This window comes from Nelumbo lutea, chromosome 1, assembly GCF_056320005.1.
Source record: "Nelumbo lutea isolate HS-2025 chromosome 1, American lotus-T2T, whole genome shotgun sequence".
Lineage (NCBI taxonomy): Eukaryota > Viridiplantae > Streptophyta > Magnoliopsida > Proteales > Nelumbonaceae > Nelumbo > Nelumbo lutea.
The window spans coordinates 35,560,604-35,587,836 of NC_142684.1; the positions used below are offsets into that span (position 1 = coordinate 35,560,604).

General features: G+C 38.8%; 1 protein-coding gene across 2 annotated transcripts; it reads right to left on the reverse strand.

The window, feature by feature from the left end:
* Positions 1 to 1,815: 1,815 nt before the first annotated feature.
* Positions 1,816 to 27,233, reverse strand: LOC148874259 (SNARE-like superfamily protein). Of its 2 annotated transcripts, XM_088963623.1 has the most exons (6): positions 26,956 to 27,233; positions 26,507 to 26,799; positions 25,858 to 25,972; positions 10,110 to 10,228; positions 2,408 to 2,468; positions 1,816 to 2,127 (listed from the first exon to the last, which is right to left on the reverse strand). In XM_088963623.1, exons 2-5 carry the CDS (start codon positions 26,728 to 26,730, stop codon positions 2,417 to 2,419), a joined length of 510 nt encoding a protein of 169 aa, XP_088819749.1. In that variant the 5' UTR covers positions 26,731 to 26,799; positions 26,956 to 27,233; the 3' UTR covers positions 1,816 to 2,127; positions 2,408 to 2,416. The 2 variants fall into 2 exon arrangements, with proteins under 2 accessions (XP_088819749.1, XP_088819748.1); XM_088963622.1 differs by lacking the exon at positions 2,408 to 2,468 and having other exon boundaries at positions 26,956 to 27,078.

The window sequence follows — 27,233 nt, forward strand, 5'->3', positions numbered from 1 at the left end:
ATGGGTTTAGAAGCCCTCTTTTGAAGGCAGTTTTATTTGTGTTTCCGCCACAGTAAAATCGTACTGTATTGACCGATACGCTACTGTATCGATAGCATATCAACCGATACAGTGCCAAAACGCACCGATACTCAACGATACAGATACGATAAGGGCATGATATGGCCGATATGACGAATAGATATAGCACCTTCAATTTGATACCATGTACCGTACCGAAAACTTACTAGAATGATACATATCGACTGATACAGGCCGATACGTCACAAAATTTTAAACTTGTTCCAAACATAGAAACTTCTCCGAGAGTTCAGATTTGCTCCCCATTGAGAACACCCCACATGCTCCTTACAACAAATCTGGACCGTGTATGGGAATCATCTCCCAAGTACGGGAGATGTTCCTGATACATGCTGAGATGTGAATGTAGGGCACGCTTTGTGGAGCACAAATCTGAACTTCTTCAATGGTCTCGCCCAATATGTGTGTGGCACAATCCCTTCTGATGGTTGCTGTTAGGCTTTAATCATTCTTCATTCCTCTTAGGTCTATGTTAGAGTCCATCCAGGTCGTGGAGCTCTCTTAGGTTGCATTTGACATTCTTTATTTTAAAGACTTATCTCCTTTTTGTGATTAAAATGCATCCTATGAACACTGAGTTTTTAACAGTAGAAAGGGAATAAGTCCTTAAAATAACAAATGCCCAAATGCAGCCTTATTGGTGCAAGATATTTTGACCTATTGCCAATCCTTTCTCCTACACATCCTTTCAAGCCTGAACCCGTCACTCTTTTTTATCTGTGGCTGTTTTTCATTGGCGCAAATCCTTCTTAGCCCAGGCTGCTTCAACAACCCAGTTTAATCCAATTCGTCTTAAAAAATATAGGTTTTAATGCTATTAGATCTAATTATTGGATCAGTTTGGAAGGAGTACAAATACAAATATGTACAGTACAAATACATATAAAATAATATAAAATATAAGATTTTACATTCTACATATTTGTATCCGTACTCCTTCCAAATGGAGCCTTAGGCTCAGTTTGGAAAGAGTACAAACCTTGTATTTTGTATTATTTTGTATGTATTTGCACTCTTTCCAAACTCAAACTGAGCCTTAATGATAAGAAACAGGATTTAATAAGACAGAATTGGAGTGTGAATATGGAAATTAAAAAACAGAAAATAGAATAAATAGACCAAATTCAAAAAGGGTATTTCAATTAAGAAAAAGTCCAGAAGCTTTGAGGAGCTATTCCAACATTTCACATTGGTGTAGATAGATAAATAGATGTAAAATCCTTGTCCAATAGTTCCCTGCCATGTGGCAAATAAGTGGTCCCTTATCCCTCGGTACAGCATACACTATCCACGTAGGTTATTTTCTGGCGAGATAAGGTCCAAAAACAGCAATCAAATCCATTGTGAAAGGAATCCACATAAGCTATTAAGATGTTCTAGTCAAAGCCCAAACCCAAGTTTAGAGGGCTAACCAAAACCCACACCCAAGTGGACATAACTGGATCTACAGCTCATTCTAACTTACTCCAACCCAGCCTTTGGAACAATGCTTTCAACCCACAATTGAACCGGCCAGCTAGGCCCGTTGAACCATCACCCTAACTAGATTTTCAGGTCTGTTTTAACCGTAAACTGCCAAGTATTAAAATGTGCTGACCCAAATAACCCAATAACCAAGTAGCCGGTTGAATCGCCAAAACATTTGACCTGTTGAATGGGTCATTCGTCAGGCTTTTCTTCTCTTTTTCTCTTTTATTGCATTCTTAATCAATAATTTCCATTTATCACACTAAGTTTGTTTAAAAAATGCTTTGGAATAATATCGTGAAAAAGTGAAGTAATCAAATAAAAAAGAATACCTACGTAAGAGGGTGAGATTTGGTAAACCATATGGCCATGGTTACCCATTGAATTCTGCGCAAGTGCACACAGAATAAAAAACAACCCAACGACCCATCAAGAGTGAAACCATAATCAAGATTTTTTTTTTTCTCAATGAAGTCATTTTAAAAAGCTGTTCGTTGAATAAGATGAACATCAAGGAGCCTTTAGTGTTTACAAGATGCATCCCTGATTCTTGGAGGAATTTGAAAGAGAGTAATTATCCTGCCACAACAAACCAAAATTCTGAGCACTAGATCAACCAGATTCAGATTTAACCTTCAAGTAGGACAGAATAATCAGAATGTATTGCTAAAAATAGTTGCAATAGGAAATGCCACAAAAGACAACAATGTCAGTTAAAATCCAAGCAGAGCAAGTAAATAGATGAGTAAATGCATGCATATGAATACATTGCAACAAACACAAACACAGGTCATCTATGTACAGAAATCACTTATAAGGTGAACATGGTGAAAATCATATAAAAGTAATTGTGCATTACCTCAGTATATTATGCAAGGCTCCGGGCATATTGGTCAAGAGCTGTATTGAATAGGTCACACCTAAAGATAAAGTAATAAGAGATTTATTAGGTTAGGAATTTTTTTTTTCTTTTTTTTTTTTTTTTGGGGGGGGGGGGGGGGGGCTTCTAAGTGAAAAGAAAAGAAAATATTGACAAAGTTTACTATCTGATAAAAGGAGTAAAATATTGCATCTTGCAATACATACAGCCTGAACATCCTTTTCCATTCAAATCTTTTATATAGCTAGATAAGTCAAAATTAGAAAATTAAAATTCATCATTTACGTGCTTTCACAAAGGTGCCATGAGTTGCTACCTTTATCCATGTTATAACTAAATCTGTTACATACTTTTAATTGTTCAGCAGGTGCCATTTTATATTTTACCAACATTCATGCATATCAGAAATAAATCATCGTACTGCATAAAATAAAAATCCAAACAAAGGAGACATTCAAGATATAGGGCACAGAATAAAATTATAATGTAGTAAGATATATGCTGCACAAAAAACAAGACGGAGTAGACAGAACTGATTCTTAGTTTGGTAGTATCAAATAGAAGTTATCTTCTACCCTCTACTGTGGCTTTACTGCCACCTGTAGATGCAATATGTTAAGCCCACAGACACAGCCCAGGCCCACGTGGGTAAGCCATCCAAAGTGACAAACTTCCTGCACTATAGCAAAGTCTATGACAGGGGACTAAGGCACCATGTGATGTGTACACAGGTCAGACAGGTAGTTATAACTAAATGATGTAAGCCTATGAAAGGCAGGGGGTATCAATGACAGTCAGTGAAGAAAGTTTCCTTTATCCCCCCTCTCTCTCCTCTTCTGGAGGTGGGACCCTCGAAGCTCCCCTGAGTTGGGCAGAAATCGAAAACCTAACAGACTTGTATGAGAGCCAGAATTGGTCCAATTAAATAACCAGATCGTTGACCATGGAAGATCAGGTGCACAAGATCGAGGTTGAGCTGCACAAGGTTTCAGCCAGTACGAAGGATATCAAGGTAGCCCAGTCTACCACGATGACAAAGTGTGAGCAAATCTAAGCAGGCAGAAGTAAGAACCTGGCAACAAATCAAGCTTGAGTTTCCTTCTTCTGTAGCGATAATCCAGTTCCATGGATTTATTCTGCAGAGCATGTTTTGAGTTCAATGAGATTTCAGGACTGCAGTGACTCGTGCTTCGATTCATCTTGATGAGAGGCGATTCAATGGTGCCAATGGTATCAGCAGTCACATCCACACCTGACCTGGACAGATTTCACCAAAGCATTCTGTATCCATTTCAGCCCAACAGGATTTGAAGATTTTGACGAGAGCCTAACCAAGCTGAAGTACATCGGCAATGTTTGGGAATATCAAATCGAGTTTGAATGTCTGGTGAATTGCATCCATAGCTGGCCAGGGAAAGCTCATGTTGGTTGCTTTGTCAGCAGCTTGAAGGATGTATCGAGTTTGAGGTAAAAGCCTTTCAACTGACTGCTGTAATGGTGGCCATCGGCCTTGCAAAGCTGCATGAGAAACTCAGTTGGACCTGATGAGTCACCAAGATGATGGGCCCTATTTATAAACTAATCCCAAGGAGGACGGTATCTCGGGCAAATGCAAACTGACTATGAATGCCAATCCAGGCCCTGGACCAGTACCTAACAATGCCCAGCCCACGATCCAATTAAAAGCTTAGTTGGGCCAAAATGCAGGCCTGTCACGAATTCAACCTATGTTGCAATTGCCCTGAGAAATTTGGGCCAGGTCATAGGCATAAGACCCAACAGGTCTTTGTTTTACAAATCGATGCACCCAAGGATGAGAAGTCCAATCCACCCAATCAATGTAAACTGGGCTTATCTAAATTACATGTTGGACAGAATGCAGTTTGGGTGGGAGTGGAGAAACTGGATGAAAGTCTGTATCACCACCCCTAGTTTCTCAGTCCTGATTAACAGGGCAGCTGAGGGCAAGTTCAGATGTTTGAGAGGATTAAGACAAGGTGATCCCACTGTCACCTTTGCTGTTCTTGGTAGTTATGCAAGGCTCAAGTAAATTGACAGAGAGAGCAGCATATTTAGGGCTGATTTGGGGTTTTGGGATCAGTCCTGGGGGTACAAGAATCTCAATGTTGCAGTATGCTGACGATACTCTATTTTTTGTGAGGCTTCCCCATATCAGGTTCTTAATCTCCGATTTCTTCTGAGCTGGTTTGATGTGGTTTCAGGGTTAAAAGTTAATTCCTCTAAAAGTGAGATGCTACTGGTTGGGACCATTTCTAATCTTCAAGAGTTGGCTGAAGTCTTGGAGTGTAAAACAAGCAATTTCCCTTCCTTGTGCCTTGGTCTTCCCTTAGGGGCAAAGAGTAACTCAAGCAGTATTTGGAATCCTATCCTGGAAAGAGTTGATAGAAAAGTAGCCTCTTGGAAAGCTTGATGTCTCTCCAAAGGAGGTAAACTGGTTTTGGTTAAGAGTGTGCTATCTAGCCTGCCGACCTACTTTATGTCTCTTCTCTTAATGCCCGCGGAGGTGGCTGTGAAGATTGAGAAAAAGATGAGGGATTTTCTGTGACAAGGGTGGAAAGATTCCTCGAAATACCACTTGGTAAAGTGGGATAAAATTTGTAAGCCCATTTCCCAAGGTGGGCTTGGGATTAGGAAGGTGAAACTTTTCAACCTAGCTTTCTTGGAAAGCTGGTTCTGGAGATTCTCAAGTGATACTCAGGAGTTACGGAATAGTTGCTGAAAAATATGGTTTCAGTGAGAATGGGTGGGATGCAAGAGGGTCACAACAACCTTATGGGTGTCACACATAGAAAGGTGTTTATAAAACTTACTCTCTTTTCATTAGAGGTATTTCTCACAAAGCTGGAAATGGTAGGAGATTGAAATTCTGGATGGATCCTTGGTGTGGCAACTTCTCTCTGAAAGAGAGATTTCCTGTACTGTATGATGCAGCTGAAGACAACTTGGTGTCAGTTGCAGATTGTTTTGCACAGGTGGGAGGTGTTATAGTCTGGTCTCCTGCCTTTAGAAGGAATTTCAATGATTGGGAGTTGGATCAGGTGGCTGAAATGCTGTGATTCAAGAGCAACACCCAGACCTGCTATCAGAGGATACTAGATGCTGGTTGTGGTCTAAATCTGGTTGTTTTACCATCAAGTCTTTTTATTTGGGGTTGCTGGAGAGTAACAGCCAGCCCTTCCCATCCAAGGCCATTTAGGAGACCTCAGCTCCTTTAAAAGTTAAATTCTTCTAGTGCGTGGCTGCAAAAGAAAGAAATCTTACCAAGGAAATGCCAATAAGGGTTTCAGCTTATCAGATATGAATTATCCCTTGTGCAACTTGGTACCAGAATCAGCAAATCATCTTTTCATACAGTGGTTTCACAGCAGTGGTGTGGCAGCACTTCCTTAGAGCAATAAATCTGAGTTGGTGCCGGCCTGAATCAGTCCTGCTGTCTTACAAGGGTGGAGAGTCCATGGAATGTCCAAGGAAGGGAAGCTAGTATGTTTTGTTGTTCAACCTGCAGTTTTATGGGCAACCTGGGTAGAAAAGAACAACAGGATTTTTGAACAGAAGGCCAAGTCTGAGGCTGGGGTTATTAACTTTGTAGTGGAAGAGCTGAGGAGCTGGTTCTCTATTTGTAATGTGTTTAAAGATGTATTTTTCTCTGGTACTTTTTTGAGGGTGAATTTCTTTTTGGAGGGCTTTAATGTTGTTTTGTACAGCCTCTTGTATAGACCTTATACTGTTTGATATTAAATACAATACTTTACCTTTTCAAAAAAAAAAAGGAGGAAGAGGAGAACAATCCCTAAGAAGTTGTGCCTCTAACATACCAAACGATGCAATGAAAAACAGTCATATGAGGCTGACGAGGAGAAAAAACAAATTGACTAACTATCTGAACAGCATGAGAAATATTAGGTCAAGTCATAGTGAGATAAATGAGAGACCCCACAAGATACAAGGTAGCATCTGGAAGCAATGGACCTTCAGATTTAGATAACTTAATATTCACCTCCATAGGTGTATCAACATGTTTCTCATCAGTAATACTAGTAAGTTTAACGAGGTCAGAGGCATATTTTTGCTGACAAACAAAATACCTGCGATCACTACGATGAACTTCCAGACCCAAGAAATAGGTGAGAGGGCCCAAGTCCTTCATGTGAAAGGAATTATGAAGTAACAACTTCAATTCACGGATACTTTCATCATCATTCCCAGTTAATAGCATGTCATCAACATACAATAGAAGAATGGTAATACCCTAAGGCTGCCGCCTAACAAAGAGAGAGTGATAAGAGGAACTTTGGCTACAACATCTCAAAAGCATTCAAACCATGCCCGGGGAACTTGTTTTAGACCATATAGAGATTTTATGGCAAATTACTAAAAAAGAATCACTTCAGTGTCTAGGAGGAGGCTTCATGTAGATTGTCTCCTTCAACTAACCATGGAGAAAGGCATCATTCACATCTACCTAGCATATGGTCCAAGATTGGTCAGCAGACAATGCTAAGAGAGCATTAACTGTGGTGATCTTTGCAACAAGAGCAAAGGTTTCTTCATAGTCGATGCCATACTCTTGACTATATCCCTGGTCAACTAAACAAGCCTTGTATTGATCAAGACAACCATCAGATTTCAGCTTAATGTTGTAAATCCAATGGCTCCCAACAATAGAGGCATCTGGAAGAGCAGGCACATGGTCCTAAGTGTCATTCTCATGTAAAGCATGAATTTCTGCATCCATGGCTTCCTTCCAATGAGGGCTACTACTGGCTTCCTGGTAGGAGCGAGGCATAAATTTAGATCGTTCACGATAGGGAAGATGAACAACACACACACATCCAAAAACATGAAGCATAAATAAATCCAAAGAATGACCAAACAACTTCTGAAAGGGAGACATATTACCAAGAAAAAAGGAAGGAATATAATTGATCAAAAACACAGTTGTATTGGTTGCGGTTGCCTCTACCCAAAAAGAAGATGGAGTATGGGATTCCTGCAGTAATATCCTCACAACACTAAGGATATGCCCATTCTTGCGTTCAGCCACACCGTTTTGCTGAGGAGTATCTAGACAACTTCGTTGCATTTGTTTTCCATGGTTCTTCAAATAGGATAAAAAGCCTCCATCAATGTATACTCCCCCTAAATCTGAATGGAGAATACGGACTTGTGCTTGAAACTGAACCTGTACCATAGCATGGAACAACCTAAATGTTGAGAACACCTTTGATTTGTGCCAAAGAAAGTATATCCACATGTACTTGGTACAATCATCAATGAATGATACAAAATGTTTGTATCCAAGTTGAGAAGTGACAGATGCAGTCCAGACATCACTATGTAGCTCAAAGGGAGAGGTGGCATGCTCTAACATGTGAAGAAATGGTTAAGTATGACTTTTGCTCAAACAATAGGAAACACAAGATGTATCAAAGGTCTGCAAGGAAGGAACTCTATTCTTAATAAGACCTAAATCAAACAAAAATTTTAATTTCTCAACATGTATATGACCCAAACGTTTTTACCATAAGTCCTAAACATTATTTTTGTGACTCAGAAAGGATCTAGAAGTGGATGAACTGAAATAAGTTGATGATGTTGTTGTTTAAGACTTCCTGAACTCCAATGCAAACAAACAACCCAACCTGTGCCCCTTCCTTTCACCTTCCCAGTGTTCTAATCCTAAATTAAACATCCATCGTGAGAAAAGGTGAAAATGTTACCTTCAACTAATTGGCCAACAAAAATCACATTTATAGTGAGATTAGGAACAAGAAAGGTCTTGGTAAGAGGGAAAGACGCAGTGGGTGAAAGCTTAAGAGACAGATCACTACTACCAATGATGTTTAGTTGTTCACCATTGGCAGTAACAATATGCTTATCATGGATTTCAATAAGGTTACTTGGTTGGTTAGGGTAGGCTCCTGTCATATGGTTGGTAGCTTCAGAGTCAACGATCCAAACATGAGAAGGAGAAGAACAATAACTAGAGAACTTACCAAATAAGCCAATAGCAGAAAAGGCAGAAGAAATAACAAATGTTACTAGTTGTCGAATGTTTTCATCAACCATAGATGCCAGAGAATAACCTTTAAAAAAGAATCACCACCAGTAGATTTCTTACTCCCATGTGCTACAACAACGTGTAAATCCCATAGGTTGATCCATTCAGTTTCATAGGAATAAATATCAACTCTATCAGAGGCCATTTCAGCAAAGAAACAATAGTTCAGACACAAGAATATCAGAGACCCAAATTCAGCAACAGTCAGCTCTAGTCCAGGGGGATAGAGAAGTATTCCAGCACTAGAGGAAGTTAAGGGACTCCAAAAAAAATACCACAAACAACTTCAGCAATCAAGAACCCAAAGTTGACAGTCCAAAGAAGGCATGCTTTAGGATTGTTGAATCCAAAAATTCTCAAATATCAATCTGAAATCTGAAACAATTAAATGGAAAGCAAGAAAACCCTAGGAGGACACCAGATCCAGGGTTATAGGTTGATTGAATCAGCTGATTGAGAGAAAACTGTGATTTACCAACATATCGGGCGTCTTTTCCAAGAACAAAGAGGTACCTTGTGCTAATTGAAACAGTCCTCAGAAAACTCCAAACCAGAAACTGAGTGTAGGGTTAAAACGGGCTTGAGAGAACCCTTCAAACTGGGGAGAAAAGCCTAGATCACAAGCTGGTGTAGAAGGTCTGAAGTCCAAAGCTGTTGTAGTCCAAAAAAAGGAAACTATATAGTATTGCCACCCCAAGAAGAGGATCAAAACTCCTCCAAAAACTTCACCAAATCAGTTGCTATTTGTAGAGTGACTGGATCAGGTCTAGGTGACACTAGATCTGAAGTTTGGCCTTGAACCAAGATCTTCCAAGAGAGATCTAATAGAATCTCTCCTGCTGGTTGTGCAAAGTGGACTGAACAGCAATTAGGGTTGATCAAAACAGCCCTGATCTTTTTCAAAGAACAAAGTAAATCCTAAGGATCAAGAGAAGAGAAAATAGATCAGAGAGCAACCTACTCTAATAGCATGTCAACACTCTTGAATGAATAGAGAAGAGAACAAGAATAATCTTAGAGGTGTCTAGAATAATTGACCCCCACCTTAAAGAGTCTCTTATAAATTAAAAGATATACACAATTACAAGAATGCCCATATAGGGCTGAAAGAGAAAAAAGAATAAAGAATACAAGAAATGTAATGTACAACAGGGACTATACTAATAAGATACATCAAGTCACAAAATCTTCACAGAAGCTATGTGATACAACTAAAAAGACTAGTTAAGAAGTATTTCAGGAATTTTCTTCCTTAAGCATTGCATCAGGGAAGGAGCAGTGATAGGATTGATCCTGTTTTAGGAGACCTCCTATGTCCAATATCAGTCTCACTGAATAATGCAAGAACACATTCTTCAGACTATACTTTTGGAAGGTTTGCTAGTATCTTCCAATCTTGTTTTTCTTGTTTATGGAATGTCAAGAAATGAAATATACATTTAATCCAATCAGGTTCAATTTAAGCTGGAGATTTTAAAGGCAGCATGCATTACCATGGTTCCCAAAGCCCATATGTGTTAAACCTTCTGTGTTTTTGTTATCAGTGTACTTATTTTACTTGGATTCACCAAAACAAGGTTCACTGAAGTAAGCATTCACCTGATTGGGGTTCCTGGAACATAGAGTGGATTCTTGACAACATACTCCACATATAAGTTGTACACGTACTTTAGCGGTTCCTGTAAATCACCAGTTTTTGGATGGGTAACCAGGATAATCTGCACCACAGAGATATATCCAGTGACAAAACTGAAAATCATGTATAAGAAGAAAAGGCACTACAACTCAAAAGGAAAGAAAGAACAAAGAAGCAACAATAGAGTCCATATTAGTGAAGGCGAAACACTAAGATGTTAGACATATTTTCCCACTCTTCACAAAATGATATCATTAGAGGGTAGCATCCTGTAGCATCTTCCTCTACAGCTGGTAAGGATGAGAGAATTTGGTCCCTTTCATCCAATGGTTTTTCTCTAGTTATTAAAATTTCTTGAGCCTTCTCATGAAATGCTTTTGACCTCTCCTTTTCCTTATAAAGAAATCTGATCAGCCCCCTCCCCCTCCACCAAAGGTAAAGATTTTCTCTTGGGAAGTTTCTCTTTTAATAGTTAACATTTCTGACAGACTTCAAATTGAAGCAAAAGTCTTGGTGCATTTCCCCACGTGGAGAATTCTAATCATCTGTTTCTGTTTTGTCAATTCTCTTCAAAACACTGTGGATCTTTTTGGGCAAAATGTCATGGACTGCAAATAAAAAAGAACAAGGTTGCTATGGCAAAGCACAAGAGCAGCTATCCTTCGGAGTATTTGGGAGGGAAGAAATGCACGAACCTTTGACAACAAAGAGATTAGGGTCGAGGACCTAATTGAAAAAACCAAGGCGAGAATAGCTCATTGAGTCATGAGTTGTGATTAATTTAAAGACATCAGAATGGAAGGCCTCATGGGAGACTGGTCAGTGATGACAGATATAGGTAAGAGGACTGTAACAAGAAATGGTAACTGGGAACCACCACCTGATGGAAGGTTAAAGTTTAACTTTGATGGCTGCAGTCTTGGCAACCAGGGGGCATCCAGGGTGGGAGGAATGATAAGATCCAAAGAAGGCAGAATACTTCTAAGTTTTCAGGACCTGTGGGATTTGGAAATTCATTGAGAGCAGAAATACTAGCTGTAATACAAGGTCTAAAACTGATTAGCTAGCACACTTGGAAGGATTTAATTATAGAAAGGGGCTGCCAGGTGGTCATTTCTTGGCTTTCAACAGGGATCCAGATCTCCTACCCACAGGACACTACAGCCGTACACTGGGAACATCTCCCCATGAATAGTAACATGTAAACCCAGAAGATGTTCCCAATGTACAGCTGTAGTGTCCTGTGTGTAGGATTGCTGTGGGTAGGAGATCTGAGCTCTTTCAACTGAAGCTGATCCTCCTTGGAAATTCCCTTTTTTTTTCTGTAACAGAAGCAAAGCTTCTAGCTTTCCATTTGAGTTGCTTGTTACAATGGGTTCCTCAGAGTGCAAATAGTTTGGCTGATTCCTTAGCAAAAGCAGGTTCCTTGAGGCAAGAATTTGTATTAGGTTCTCCAGGGCCAGGGATTGATGTGTAAATTGTCTCCTTATATTTAGTTGTATTGTTGTGTGTCAGCTTAATGCTGTTGTTGTACTATCCATGCAGTCATTCTTTTCTTTTCTTTTTAAGAGGGAAGTAAACATTCATTCAATCAAAGGGTGGGGGAGGAGATGTACATGAGAAGATGAACAGAACTGCTACAGAAATCAAAAAGAAATAGCAAATCACATATCAGGTAAGCTACTTGCACAGTTGCACCATACCAAAAAAAACCTCCTCATCCCTGAATTAACTAAAGAATCAACAATCTGATTAAGAACTCTTGGAATCCATCTGAATCTGCAATTCACAGAAGCTGAAATGTCGGAAATTTCATGGAGAAAGTGAGCCAATTTCCAGGGCTCCCTTTTTCTTGAATGAAATCTTTTCCAGTTATCTATCAAAAAAATGTGTCAATTTAACAAATAAGCAGGTTAATTATCAAATTATAGGTTAAGTATAGCCGTTAATCATAATTGAGTGTTGTCAGGTTAGATTTGGTAGTCTCAATTACAACCCCTATTTTGGAATTGGTTTTGTACATTTATTTATTGTAGTCGAATAAGACTACAATCAGTCCTAGTTTTAGTGTTTAATTAACAAGAAAAAATGAGCAAGAGGTAGAGGACAAGAGAAGAGAAGAGAGGAGGAGAAGAAGAGTTCAAAGGGGAGATTAGAAAAAGGGAGGATATTAGATCTGCCACCCCCCTCTTTACTATTTATATTAATTCTCAAATAAAGATAAAAGGGCTGAAATACTCTTACTGCTTACATGGCAAAAAATAAAAGACTAATAATTAAAGACTGACTGGAATAACTACCAACTAACAACTAACTGCTGACTATAGTCATACGAGTACAGTAGTGGGAACCACATCAGTGTTCTCTACATTTATCAGGTCAGGTCTGGGTCTATCCTAATCCAGACCATACCCAACTCACTGACAGCACTATATTTAAACATTATTTGTACTTATGCCTAAATAAAATTATTATCAATGTATCAGTGAAGCTGGTCTAAATGTTGCATATTTATTAAAAGAGTTGTAAGTTTTTTTCTCTTTTTTTCTTGATTTCTTTAAAGAGAGTTGTAAGTTTGTCTTATAAAATTATTTTCAAGTTTATTTTATGATATATGGTACCAAGAATTTAGTTTAATTTTAATAATATATACTATTCTAATAATTTTTATTTAATTTATTAATGTTGTTCAATTTCCATATTCAGTCCAAGTGCAATCTAAATATGATGAATAACATTCAGATTCAAATAAAAAAAAAATCAGTTATGGATTAAGGTATATTTGATCTGATCCATGTCAGCCCACTCTTTCCTTATGGCTTAATGGACCCTCAAAATTTTTATCAATTTTTATAAAAATTATAAAATATGACTAAAGGCAATCACTTAAAGAAGTCATTTTAAAATTATTAATGCCTTGGTCACTAATTAATTCACAATTTTTTTTTAATTAATAGAGTTCTCTAACAAACAACAAACAACAAACAAAAGTAAATACAATTATAGAATATGGAGGTATTTTGGGGGAAACGAGTCATTCTGGATTTAAAATAAATCTAATTTAGATCTGACACATGTCATCTTATGAAAAATATGCGATGCTTATTTTTTCATACCATATGGTTTTGGGTCTAACACATATTTTACTCAAGTGATGAAAGTTCTGACTCAGACTCCTATGAATTGTCAAGTATTGGCAGTGTTGATGAAGATAACACCCTGGTTAAGAAAGAAGACAATAGTTTCCACACGGATGTTCTCTTCAAGGAAGATTTTGAAGCTGCTTCTGGTAAAGAAGTGGAAATGAGTCCGGATAGGCCAAACAAAGCAATTAGCACAATGAAAGTACAGGAAGCAGAAGCCAAAGTTGAACATGACATCGTCCCTTTCTCAGAGGAGCCTTTACATGTATTGAACGAAAGTATGGGTGTTGGTACAGTAGAACCTTTCTCTCCTCAGAGGTTTTTTGCAGACTGTCCAGGGAAGGGTGAGCTAAAAAGGGCCAACTCCAGTGATGAGTTGTTTCCTTTCCCGAGTCAACTGATCAACAAACCCCCTCCATGTAACCAGGTTGACCCTTCTTGTTCAATCTTTAGCCAAATAAAGGTTGTGGTCCCCTGTTGTTTGCCTCAAAACCCAAGTACATGTGTAAGTTCAGTTTTGGTGTTGAGCCCACCGCAGGTACTTCTGTTACCCATCCAGGTGCCCTGCTTTTGCCAGAAGGGGTGGACGAAGGTTTGGTGATTGAGGAAGGGGAAGTAGGAGAAAGAGGGGAAAGAAAGGGAAGAAGTTGATAGAATCTGGACTTAAAGTGTTCTGTTTGAAGAGCTAAAGAAAAGGAAGTAGCTGAAGAAGGGGCAGGTTATAAAAAGGATAGGGAAGTTGGAGAGGGAGGATTGGTAAAGAATGAAATCACTGAGGAGTGTGAGCTAACTCCGATGGGTAATGAAATGGAAGAGAAGGAGAGGTTGAGGAAAGGGAAGGAGGTGATGAAGGTCTACTCAAGGAAGAGTGAGGAAAAAAAGAGAGGGAGAAGAAAGAAGAGAACAGAAGTGGAGAGGTTGTTATATGATGTGGAAGGTGATATTGTAGTGGAAGGGGGGAAAGGAGAAAGAGCACAAAGTAGGAAGCCTTCCCATGATTAGGGTTTAGTAGTCTAAAGTATCATGAAGTTAGTAAGTTGGAATTTTAGAAGATTGGGGAGTGCAAAAAGGAGGAGGTTGATCAAGGACTTGTTCAGAAGGACCAGACATTGTCATGATTCAAGAAACAATGTGGCTCCCTCTTTGGGGGCTTAGAGGCATTAGTTGGTCAGTGGCTCCCTCTTTGGGGGCTTCAGGGGGAGTGTTAACAGTAGAAAATTCAGAACTGTAATCTAATTTGATAACAGAAATAAAAGAAAGACAGAAAAGAGTTTCCTGGAGAGAAGAGAAGAGGAGAAGGAGAAGAAGAGATGGGAGAAGTATAAAATAAAAGAGAATACAATGACCAATATGCCCTTAATAGGGTGACTGCTGCTAATAACATAAAAAATAAACATAAACTTTTGGGCCTTGGGCAAAATAATACTCTAACCAATAACACTAAATAAAAGGGAAACAAAGAACTGTTGAATCTCAACACTCCCCCTCAAGTTGGGAGAAAATACCATTGTTACTCCAGCAGACAAAAAAGGCTGTTTCAGAATTAATAGAAGCATGAAAGTTTTGTGGAGTTTATTCAGAGGTGGGATTTGATAAACTTTGTGCTTTCTAGAGCAAAGTATACATGGACCAATAATCAGGAAAAGCCATCCCTAGTCAGACTGGACAGATTCCTGATTTCTCCTGAATGGGAAGAAGTTTCCCCTATTCTAAGTCAGGAAGCCTTGCCAAGGGCAGTATCTGATCACGTCCCTCTTTTACTAGACACTGGAAGGTTGACAAAGAATCCTCACTCTTTCAGATTGGAATACTGTTGGTTCAATTCAGAGGATTTGGTGGCAAATGTCTAGAATTGGTGGTCTGAACTCTGAAATATCCTTTGAAGGTTCAGCAAGCCATGTATTTTTTAAAAAACCTCCAATGGTTGAAAGGAAAAATTTAGTCTTATCAATGGGAAAGATCGAAGAATGATAAGGAAAAAGGGAAGAATGAAAGAAAATTATTGCTGATATTGATGTGGAGGAGGAGGGTGGGTTAATGGAAGAGGAGAAAATAAGAAAAATGAATACAGCCAAGAAAGTGTTTGACTCCCTAATGTACCAAAATGAAGTTAAATGGAAACAAAGATCAAGAGCTATGTGGCTGAAAGCAGGAGATAATAACATTGCTTTCTTCCATAAGGTAGCCAATGCAAGAAGAAGGATCAACTCCATAAAAAGGCTGGAAATTGGTGGGCGAACAGTGGAACAAGAAAAAGACATGGCAGATTCCTTTGTTGGTTTTTATAAAGATCTCTTCAGTGAACCCTGCAAGAGAAGACCAAAAGTGGATGGTTTAATGTTTGATTTTCTGTCAGATCAGCAGGCCTCAGATTTAGAAAAACCCTTTTCAGAAGAAAAGGTAAAGAAGGCTTTAGAAGACATGGGGTTCACAATGTTATTCTTTAAGAAATTCTAGGAGCTACTTAAAGCTGATGTGTTAAAGGTTCTAGAGGAATTTCATGATTGTGCTGCCTTGGAAAGAAGACTGAATGCAACTTTAATATCCCTAATTCCTAAGAAGAAAGGAGCTAATGAGCTATTGAGCTGAAGGATTTTAGGCCAATCAGTTTGGTTGGCAGTGTATGCAAAATCTTGTCCAAAATTCTGGCCACCAAGATAAGACAGGTGATAGATTCTCTGATCTCCAAGTACCAAGGAGCTTTTGTTCTCTCAATGAGCTATTTGTTGGAAAGAATGCATTTTGGTTCAAAGTGGAGAAGCTGGATGAAAGTATGCATAACCACACCAAGATTTTCAGTGCTTGTTAATGGTGAAGCAGGAGGCAACTTCAACAGTTTGAGAGGTTTAAGGCAAGGGGATCCCTTGTCACCACTCCTCTTTTTAATAGTGATGGAAGGTCTTAGTAAAATGGTAGACAAGGTTGTGGAGATGGAACTGTTGAAGGGTTTTGAAGTGATCACTAATGGTACAACTATTCCCATTCTGCAATATGCAGATTTGTTGGGCTAAAGGTGAACCTAGCAAAAAGTGAAACGATAGCTGTTGGAGAGGTTTCAAATATCAGAGTTTGGCTGATTTGTTGGGCTGCAAAGTTGACATTCTACTTACAAACTATTTGGGGCTGCCGCTTGGTGCCAAATGTACATCAAAAGCCATTTGGAATCCAATCTTAGAAAGGATGGATAAAAAACTGGCCACTTGGAAAGCAAGGTACCTCTCCAAAGGTGGGAAGGTGACTCTTATTAAAAGTGTTTTAGCAAGCCTTCCAACTCATTTTTTGGCTCTCGTTCTGATCCCCTCAGAGGTAGTGGAGAATTTAGAGAAAAAAAAAAAAAGATGAGAGATTTCCTTTGGTTGGGTTGGAAAGACTCTCACAAGTATCACTTTGAGAATTGGGGCCAGATTTGCAAACCCCAATCACAAGGGGATCTGAGGATAAGAAAAGTCCTTCAGCAATGGTTGGGATGGTGATTCACCCCCTTTGACCAATGGGTGCAGCTTGTGGAAAGGAATCTATAGAGCTTCCACCCTTTTCAGAAGATAAATCAGATTTAAAATAGAAGATGGCAGAAGGATCAGAATCTGGTTAGATCCTTGGACAGGGGAGAGGACTCTCAAAGAGCTGTTTCCTTCTTTGTACAATATGGCAATTGATAAAGAGGTGCAAGAGGTGTTGGTAGCTGTCTCTTTGTGCTGAGGGATAATAGCATTTGCTGGACTCCTTTTAGAAGGGAATTTAATGATTGGGAGATTCAACAGGTAGGAAATCTCCTATATCTTCTCCAAAATCAGGCTTTAAATTTACAAACATGGGATGCAAGAGTGTAGAAGTGGAACAAGTCAGGAGAGTTCTTAGTTAAATCCTTTTACAGCTTTATAGTGGAAGAGAATGAAATCCCTTTTCCTAGCCAGGCCATTTGGGGGACAGTGGCACCCTCAAAAGTTTTTGCGTATGGGTGGCAGCTTTAGAGAAATGCCTTTCCAAAAAAAATGTTGCTGAAGAAAAGCTTTATCTACAATGACCTGAGATGCAGCCTTTGTTGTGTGGAGATGGAATCAGTTAATCATCTATTTTTACACTGTAAGTTTATCTCAAAAATTTGGAGCTACTTTTTGAAGATCCTGAATTTAAATTGGTGCATGCCTGCCTCAGTGAAAGCATGCTTGGAGGTATGGCACGTATCCGGGATGACAAAGGAAAAGTCTGCTGGTCCTCCATTCCTTTGGCAATTCTTTGGGCTGAGTGGCTAGAAAGGAACAATAGGATTTTTTAACACAAAGCTTCCTCTAAAACCAAGGTCATCAACATGGCAATAGGGTTTGTTAGAAGTTGGTTGTCTATACATACAGATTTTAAAGAAGATACATCTAATTGTAATTTTTTGAGGATGGCCTTTTATTGAGATCCTTCCTGATAGTTTTTTGTACAGCTTCTCATTGTACAAAGGACCTTTTGATTAATATAATTATACTTTTGCTCAAATAAAATGTCACGCATTCCCAACTTGTGTAGATCATGTTCAAATGGCAAATGGCAAACAAGTTGTAAGTCAAATGAAACATATGGCAAATGGCAAACAAACTTCCCCAGATGTCACCCTTTCTTTTATGAAATGCCTGGCCACTTTATATGCTTTGTCCTATCATGCTGAACTGGGTTATGGGCAATGTTAATTGTTGCTTGATTATCACAATACAACCATAGTTGTCAAGGCGACACCTAGGCGTCTAGTCACTTTTTGGGGCTCGCCTCGCCCAAACTCCAAGTGGTTTATGTACCACTTATACAAAGTTTTGTAATGTTTTCATGCTTATTTATATTTTAGTGTATAATATTAATATAGGCATGATACACTATATCATTCTATTATTTTTTCACAAAATATTATCTTTTATTTTTAGTTGCTTATTTTATTAGGGTCCTGACATATTCAAAAGTTAAAGAATTGAAGAAGACTAACAAAGTTCAAGTGATACAAGGTTTGAAATCTTAGAACACCAACCAATCCTTGAAGGCATGTTCTTCATCTCCTCCTCCGTCTTCTTCTTCTTCTTAGAACACCAAAAAATAGGGGCTCTGTCCCTTCTTATTTTTCTTCTAGAATGAAAACATGGGCTCCACCCCTTCTTCTTCCTTTTTCTGGAAAATAACAGAGTCCTCACCCCTTCTCTTTCTTCTGGAACAAAAAACAGGGACTCAACCCCTTCTTCTTCTTCTTCCTATTTCTAGAACTAAAAACAAGGGCAGATATCCACCATCTTTCAGTCTTCTTTTTCGTGTTTTCATGTTCGGAAGGAAAGAGTAGGGGCTCCACCCCATATTTTCCATGCTACGATCTTTTCACTTCTTTTCCTGTAGTAGAAACAAGGGATCAGCCCCTTGTTTTCTATCATTTTTAAACATTAAGAAACACCCTAGGCAGGAACTTAGTTGACTAGGCAACTAAGCACTCCCTTGTTGCTTAGGTTCGCCTTGGTGCCTTAAAAACTATGAGTAGTTGAGTACAACATCATAGGTTCCTCTGCATCAACTCCAAGCATTCCTAGTAAGGGTTGAACCCAAAGAAACTCTGAACCACCATGTGTTATAGTTCTATATTATGCTTCTGCATTTGACCTGACTACAACTAGTTGCTTTTTACTCTTCCATGAAATCAGATTACCTCCAACAAGAGTGCAAACTCCTAATGTAGATCTCATGTCATCTAGGCACCTTGCCCAATCTGCATATGTGTAAGCTTCCAGTTTCAAGTGTTTATGGTCAACAAACAATATCCCTTTACCTAGATGTCTTATCAAATAGGGAAGTATCCTGTCAATGGAATGTTTAGCTCACAGGGCATGCATATACTGGCTCACCACACTAATTGCATAGGAGATATCTATCTGGTTGTGTCATGCACAACTATAATAGTTAGCTCACCAATCTTTGATACCTCCCAACATCCTTTACCAGCTCACCATCTGAAGCATTAATTCTGTGATTCTGTCAATGGATGTATCAGTTGGTTTAACCCCAAGTTTTCCTATCTAATGTAATAGGTCCGACACATACTTTCACTGGAAAATGAAGATCCTATGTTTGGACCTTGCCACTTCAATACCCAAAAAATACCTTACCTCCTCAAGGTCCTTAACCTCAAACTCTTACTGTAGGTTCCTCTTTAAAGCATCAATCTCACCCAAGTCATTCCCTATGACTACAATGTCATCCATATATATTATTAGCACTGACACCAAAGATCCCCTTCTCTTCACAAACAAGGTATGATCCTACTAGGTTTGAGTGTATTCAAAACCAATCAATGCACCCCTAAACTGGTCAAACCAAGCTTTGGTGACTGTTTCAATCCATATAAGGACTTCTTTAATTTGCATACATTTCCTTTGCTTACATCACCATAAAAACCAACTAGAAGGTCCATGTATACCTCTTCCTGCAAATCTCTATTGAGAAAAGCATTCTTTACATCAAGTTGGAAGAGAGGCCAAGAGTAGGTAGCTGCTAGAGACAAGAGAATCTGAATTGAACTCATTTTGGCCGTTGGTGCAAAAGTCTCCAAGTATACCCTTTTGCAACCAACATTACCTTGTACCTTTCTATGCTTCCATCAACTCTTTACTTTAGGAAAAAGACTTCTATAAAAGGAATAATGTATCCAAGAAACATTAAACATTTCCCCCTCGGGTAAAAGAAGGCTAAAAGGAACAGTGTATCCAAGACCACAAGAGGGTACCCAATTAATCAAGAAAACTGTCGTGAAATTGTATCACCCCAAAAACGAATTGGAACCATGGAGCTTACCATAATACTTCTTGCCACTTCCACAATATGTTTGCTCTTCCTTTCTGCTACACTATTTTGTTGTGGAGTATATGAATAGGTGTTCTAATGAATTCCTTAGTTGTTTTTGCCCATAAATAGTTTCGGTTGATATGTGGCTGCACGGAGTTGCACAACCATGTCATTACCAAATAGTTCTCCTGAACCCATTTGGCATATATTTGGTCCTCCTTGGCTGGTTCCTTCACATCCCCCCAACAAATAATTTAGTTTTCCTCTACCCTCAATGGCCATCATGGCTGATTGGCACTCCAATTAGTTTGATCCATCAAACTTGACAGTGGTAATCTGAAAACTATTCTCAGGCATGCTACCAGCACCACCAGCCCCCAAAAAACTTTCCCCTTGGTTCTTAAAACTCCATTGCTATCAGCCTTTTTCAGTTAATAGGTCAAAACACAACTCTTATAACTCAAATAGGTCAAAATAGCAGACCTAGTAGGTTCGGCACCAACCAGAAAAGAGAAAATACTTGATAAATCTTCAGAGTGCAGAATAACCCACCCTTGAAAGCTAAAAACGGTCTAAGAGAATGCCCTAGAATTGGCAGCAAACAAATCTGTAGAGTTTCAGTCCTAGAAACCCTAAAAACTGGTCGTAGGTCAGAAGGAAACCCTAAAAAACTGAGGAGAAAACTCAAAATCACCCAGCCGCACCTCCTGGACTAATAAAAAGAAACACTTCCTAGGTTCGATCTCAAGAAAAGATACTATCTTACCCAGAAAAAATCAGCCACCACCTTCAAACCAAGATTGGAACCCTAAAACTGAAATTTCTTCTCTTCTGATTCTTCCTGATTGCTGAACATCTCCATGGTTCTACAAGTCCTCGGGCATCAATTGCTGATCTAGTTGGTGATCAAAACGCTGCTGTCAGCGTTTTACTGTCAGCAACCTCCAATCAGTTGGTGATCAAAACGTTGCTGATCTAGTTGCTGAACATCTCCATGGTTCTACTGTCAGCAACCTCCAAGAACTAGTTGGTGATCAAAACGCTGCTGAAACATCCAACCCTAGGAAGCTCTTATGTAATCGGCCATATTAGACTATAATAAGAATTCCTAGGTTGGCTCTGATACCATGTAGTTGAATAGGACTACAATCAGTCCTAGATTTTAATGTTCAATTAACAAAGAAAGATTGAGAAAGGAGAAGAGGATAAGAGAAGAGAAGAGGAGAAGAAGAATTCGAAGGAAAGATTTAGAAAAGGAGAGGATCAATAACTGCCGCCCCTCTTGCAATTTATATTTTTCTGAATGACTATAATTTATTAAACCAGAAATATGAGGCAATACAGGAGACCCAAGAAGAAGCACAAGTTGTTACTTCTTCTAGCAAGTATTACATCAAATTAAAAAACAAAAATAGCCAGAAATAAAATTACAGAGCAGCCCAAAATAAATGTTCCCTTGAATCCCCTTGCTTAGCTAACCCATCTGCTAAGGTATTTGCTGATCTTCCCACCCAAAGAGAGGTAATAGTCATGTTTCTTGTGAGCCAGTTGAACTTCCTTAACAGGTCTTTGTGTCACCACATAGCTGAAGCTGGGTCTATCAGCCATCCCACAACAATCTTAGAGTCCCCTTCAAGTACCAAGTGTTGAACTCCTAATTGTTCTGCAATCTGAATATCTTGTACCGCCACTAACATCTCAGCTCTATTGAAGTCTCCTATTCCCACAGGGCCTGAAAACAATGCTAATATGTTGCTCTCCTTATCTCTCAACACCCCTCCTATCCCCGATCTGCCTGGGTTTCCTTGGTTGCTTCCATCAAAGTTCAGTTTTGCCCATCCTTTAGGCGGAGGCTCCCACACTGCGAATTCCCTGTTCTTCCTTGTATGGCCGTTAGCCACTGCTATCCAGTTTCTCCAAATATCATCAAAGGAGAATGTATGAAATAAGTCCACAGTTCTTAACCAAGAATGGCCCTAGTCAAGATACAGTCCTCAACAGCCTGAATGCTTCTTTCCTTTCCCTTGAATACCCTTGCATTCCTTTCTTCCCAGATTGTCCACAAGGCGGCTGCTCTAATACATCTCCACATCATTTTTCCTTATTTTGTAGGCCACACAAAAAAGGAAGGATTGAAAAGCTGACTTAAATCTGTGGATAGATTCCACCTGCACCCAAACAAAGAGAAAATCCAACTCCAAATAGCACTAGAAAAGGAACAAGATACAAGTGAGAGCAATCCTCACCACTAGCCCTGCAAATACACACTAGTTAGGGGACAAACACAAAGAAGGCCTTTTCTTCTGCAAGCAGTCCAAAGTATTAATCTTTCTATAAAACACCTCCTAGCAGAAAATAATAACTTTAGGTGGAACTGATTTAGGCCATATCTCCTTGATTGGAAAACCCCACTGTCCCTGGGAAGAGCAAAGGGATTTAAAAAAGGAAGCACAAGTGAAGTAGCCTTTTGGGTGAGGGGACCATAATCTCACATCCAAACTAAGAGGGCCTACAAAGACACTGCCAAGAAGGGACAACATATCTGAAACACTGTTAAGTTCATCATCCCTCAAACCTCTCCGAAGGCCAAAGTCCCAACTTAAGGAGAGGGGGGTGAATTAGGAGATGGGAGAAAATGAGAGATAGCTTTTTCCTTGTAAAGGGAAATAGAATAGAGAGACAGGAATTGGTCCTTAAGGGCAACAGTACCCACCCAAGTGTCTTCCCAAAAGAAAACAGAGATACCGGAATTGACATCATACCTAACAAAGTTGAGAAACTAAGGGAGGATACTCTGGATTGCTTTCCAAGGAGATGCCAATGTAGCTTGACGTGATACACCCGCATCCCATCCATTTTCCAGTCTACCATGTATAGTAGCTATACTTCATACCACAACCTCTCCCTTTCTCTAGGCCATCTCCACAACCATTTTCCTAAGAGAGCTTTATTCTTGAGAGTTAACCTTCCTAATCCCAAACCACCTTCCTCTTTACTCCTACAAACTATTTCCCAGTTGATTATGTGGTCTTTCTTTTTCTCCCCTGGCTCCCAAAGGAAATTTCTCATTAATCTCTCCAACTTCTTAGCTTCCCTATTAGGAAACCTAAAAACGAAGAGAAAATAGACTGGTAAAGTTTGCTAGGATAGCTCTTGATAAAGTCACTCTACCCCCTATAGAGATGTAGTTCTGTTTCCAAGAAGTTAATATTTTCTCAAACTTTTCCAAAACTAGGGTCCAAAAACTACTTTCTTTTGGGTTAGCCCCTAGAGGGAGAACCTAAGCACTGCAATGGCCAAGAAGAGACGGAACAACCTAAACAATCTACCACTGATTGAATAATTCCTTCATTCATATTAACACCTACCACACAACTCTTATCCATGTTTATCTTCAAATTGGAGACCTTCTCAAAGTGTTGTAGCAATGCTCTGAAATTCCTCACTTTTTGCCTATCACCTCCTTCACAAAATATTATGATGTCATCAGCAAACTATAGGTGGGTTACCCGAATATTGTTCCTTCCTATCCTCCAACCACTCACTTCCTCTTCCCTATCTGCCTTAGAGATTAATCTATTGAAGACATCTGCAACTAAGGTGAAAAGAAACGAGGAGAGTGGGCCACCTTGTCTAAGGCCTCTACAAGTTGGGAAAAAATCTTTGACCACCCCATTCACCAAGACTGAGTAATGACAGAAGCTAATACAACCCTTTACCCAATTGCACCATCCATCTTAAAACCACAGCACCCAAGGACGTCTAGTAAAAAACTCCAATCCACAAGATCATAAGCTCCAGTTAGAAGATAAGAAAGTTTATCTTCATCCTTGTAATATTTTTGTGATTAATTAATGAAATGTGGTTATTGATAAAAAAAAAAAAAAAAAAAAAAAAAAAAAAAAAAAGATCATAAGCCTTCTCTAAGTCTAACTTACATACAAACCTTGATTCCCTAACTTTCTCATGTCCTCCACACACTCATTTGCTATTAGGATCTGATCTGTTATTTGCCTTCCCTGCATGAGAGCACCTTGTGCTTGACTAATGATGGAGGGTAGTACTACTCGAATTCTTAAAGACAACACTTGGGCCAGGATTTTATAGATGCTTGTTACCAGACTAATCGGCCTATACTCCTTAGGGTCCTTTGCATCTATCTTCTTTGGAATTAGGGCTAAGAAAGTGGCATTAACTCCAAGGCTTACCTTTTTTCTATCTACAAACTCCTGAAACACCCTAATAAGATCTTCTTTAACCACATCCCAACAGTCCTAATAAAAAGCCATTGTGAAGCCATCTGGACCGGGTGCTTTGGATCTATCCATTGAAAATATCGCCTATTTGGTCTCTTCTTCACTAAAATCCCTCTCTAACCAATTTACTTGTTCTTCAAATAACCTAGTCCACTCCAAATCTTCCAATGTTGGCCTATTATTTAATGGTTTCCTATAGATTGATTTGAAATGATCCACAAACATTCTTGCTATCTCATCTTGATTTGTGACTTCCTCCCCATTCACATCTAACTTAGCCACAAAATTTTTTCTCCTCCCATTAACCAATGCATGGAAAAATTTTGTATTTCCATCCCCTTCCTTAATCCATTTATGTCTTGACTTTTGCCTCCAGGAAATTTCCTCTCTCAGAAGAACCTCTCTTACAATTTATTAATTCTCAAATAAAAGCAAAAGGGTTGAATTACCCTTAACTGCTTAGATGGCAAAAAATAAAAGACACTAATGGCACTAATTATTATAAACTAAAATAACTACCAACTACCAACTAACTGCTAACCACAGTCATACGAGTACAGTACAGTGGGGACCACATCAAGTCGATAAACTTTATAGTCCAAACTAGACAACTTAACAAACTCAAATAGCTTTGAAAACAAAAAAATACAAAGAACAAAAAGGAAGAAGCCCTAACCAATTATGCCAAAGCATAATCTAACCCATTGACTCTAACTCATTACACTCATTACTCTTGCTGTTGACATGATGACCCTGGTGACTAGGAAGCACATCGAGAAGGTAGACTCCATTCACCTTGACTAGGATTGTAAAGATGGAGTAGTACAATTTGCATTAAATTACCTAGTTCGACCAATTGACAATACATCCAAATTGTTCCCAATTAATGCTATTTTGTTGGAACTCCCACCCCTCCAAAAGTCACTGCACTTCATTTAGAGGCAATACATATGAAACCCAATACAAATAGCATCCCCAATGCAGAAGAAAGACCTAAATACCATCCCCTAATAAGTAAATCTTATGCAATAAAAGTGGAGAAACCATCAATACCTATTTAGCTCTTGTGAATGTGCAATAGATATTTGGAACTACTACATGTTTCTCTTCAACAATCAATAGCAAGCCCTGAATGATACCTAAAACCTGTTTGAGCTAGTGACCCCTACCTGACTACCTCCCAAGAAGGGAAAATATGTGGGGGTGCACTTGACACACCATTATATCAAGTGCCTAGACAGAAAAAAGAACTTGGATTTTATCTATTCAAAGAAAATCATAGATTATGTCATTGATTCACAATTGGAGTAGCTCATTAAATTCTAACTAAGGAACAAGCTCAAATAAATTATGGGGGATATTTACAAGTAAACACTTGAATGCCTTGCACTCACAATAATACCAAACAAAACATATTATGGGAATAAAATATACAAATGTTTCCTTGTTTTTTTCTTGATTGGCATAATTTTCTTATTTCTTATGCAATAACAAGTTAGACCTTCTTAACTGACCTTTATGCCAGAGGGACTTTCCATAAAACTCAGTTTGTATGTGTTTGTACGGAAACTATGAAATGAACAGCCTTGACCTGGTAATTGAGGCACCCCAAGGTTCCCCTTCTCAACACTGCCGAAAAAGATATTAATAATAAGATATGCATTAACAAATCGTGATAAAAGTTCTACAGTGATAAATTCAAAAGGCTCAAGTATTAGTTACATAAACAAGAAATCATGCGTGATTTCATAAGTTTATATCAAACTAAAAGAAAGGGCTAGTTCTGCGCCAACTCCTACAGCAGTATTAAGATTCTAAGGGACAATTTATTAAACAAGTTTACATCATTTCAATATTCCAGTCAATACTCAATTTTCATACAACTGAAACTCTACTTATAAATCTAGCAGCAAAGTTCCGGCAAAAATAGTCCCCTCCACATGGAGTCGATTTAGGGGCTTAAAAAAATCCAATAGAGAACATTAAGATGCTTCCATCAAAATACCGGCCTCTGATGAGAACTTTAACAAACAATTAATGATCATATTTATCTACATATAAGTATATAACAAACCAGCATCAATTGAGGTTCTAATGGTATTTATTTAAGTTTTCTAACTGAAGGAGTGGAGAGGAGGAAGAAGCTGAAAAAAAACAAAATACCTGGTAGGATCCATTTTAGCAGTGAAGGATTTGAGAGAAAACAGGAGACCGAACATGAGCTTGTGATCTTGTTGGGCATTGAGAGTTCTGAGGGGACGATTCCATTCTCTGTACAGCAAGCACACTCCGTTCCTATTGAAGATGTACATCATGTGGGCATTATTTCCCGATCCCGTAGGCGCCGATGGTGCCGGGCTGATCTCCGATCCTCCGAAGAACTGCATTGCTCCCTAACTAAGTTCGTCTAATTTGTTCCGGATCACAGATGAAGAGACGAATTGAACTTTCGGAGACTGCAGGAACAAAACAAAGCAAATAAAAAATCAAGCCTCAACTCTCTAAAACCTGTTCGAGTCTGTATCTCAGCATTAGGGTTGTATCTGAGAAGCTCGGCACTCCGAAAGGTGCGTTTCGACTCGAAAGGATTTGGAAAAATTGATGATCAATACCATCTATTTTGCCTCGAGTGACAATTTGGTCCCCAAGCATTCGGACTTTTAAAATGTGACAATCCAATACCTTCATTAATTAGTCCATTAATCAGCCGTTAAGTGACGAGTGAAAAGTTAAAAATGCCTTAAAAATGCCATCTAATTCTCTTTATCAATCATCCAAACATTGACAAAAAAATGAACAGTCCCAAATTCTAGATTCTTCTATGCGTTACCATTTTTGAATAAAAGATGTTAGGATTTGAGACAGTTTAGTTTTTTGTCAATGTTTAGAT

Bases quoted from the DNA above. Each gene is read 5' to 3' on its own strand.
- LOC148874259 (XM_088963622.1), bottom strand. From the start codon at position 26,730: ATGCAGTTCTTCGGAGGATCGGAGATCAGCCCGGCACCATCGGCGCCT. The intron at 25,973-26,506 runs GTATTTTGTTTT...CTTTTTCGGCAG, and splicing joins GCTAAAATGGATCCTACCAG to TGTTGAGAAGGGGAACCTTG. The intron at 2,128-10,109 runs GTGAATGCTTAC...TTGTTGTGGCAG, and splicing joins GTTCCAGGAACCCCAATCAG to GATAATTACTCTCTTTCAAA.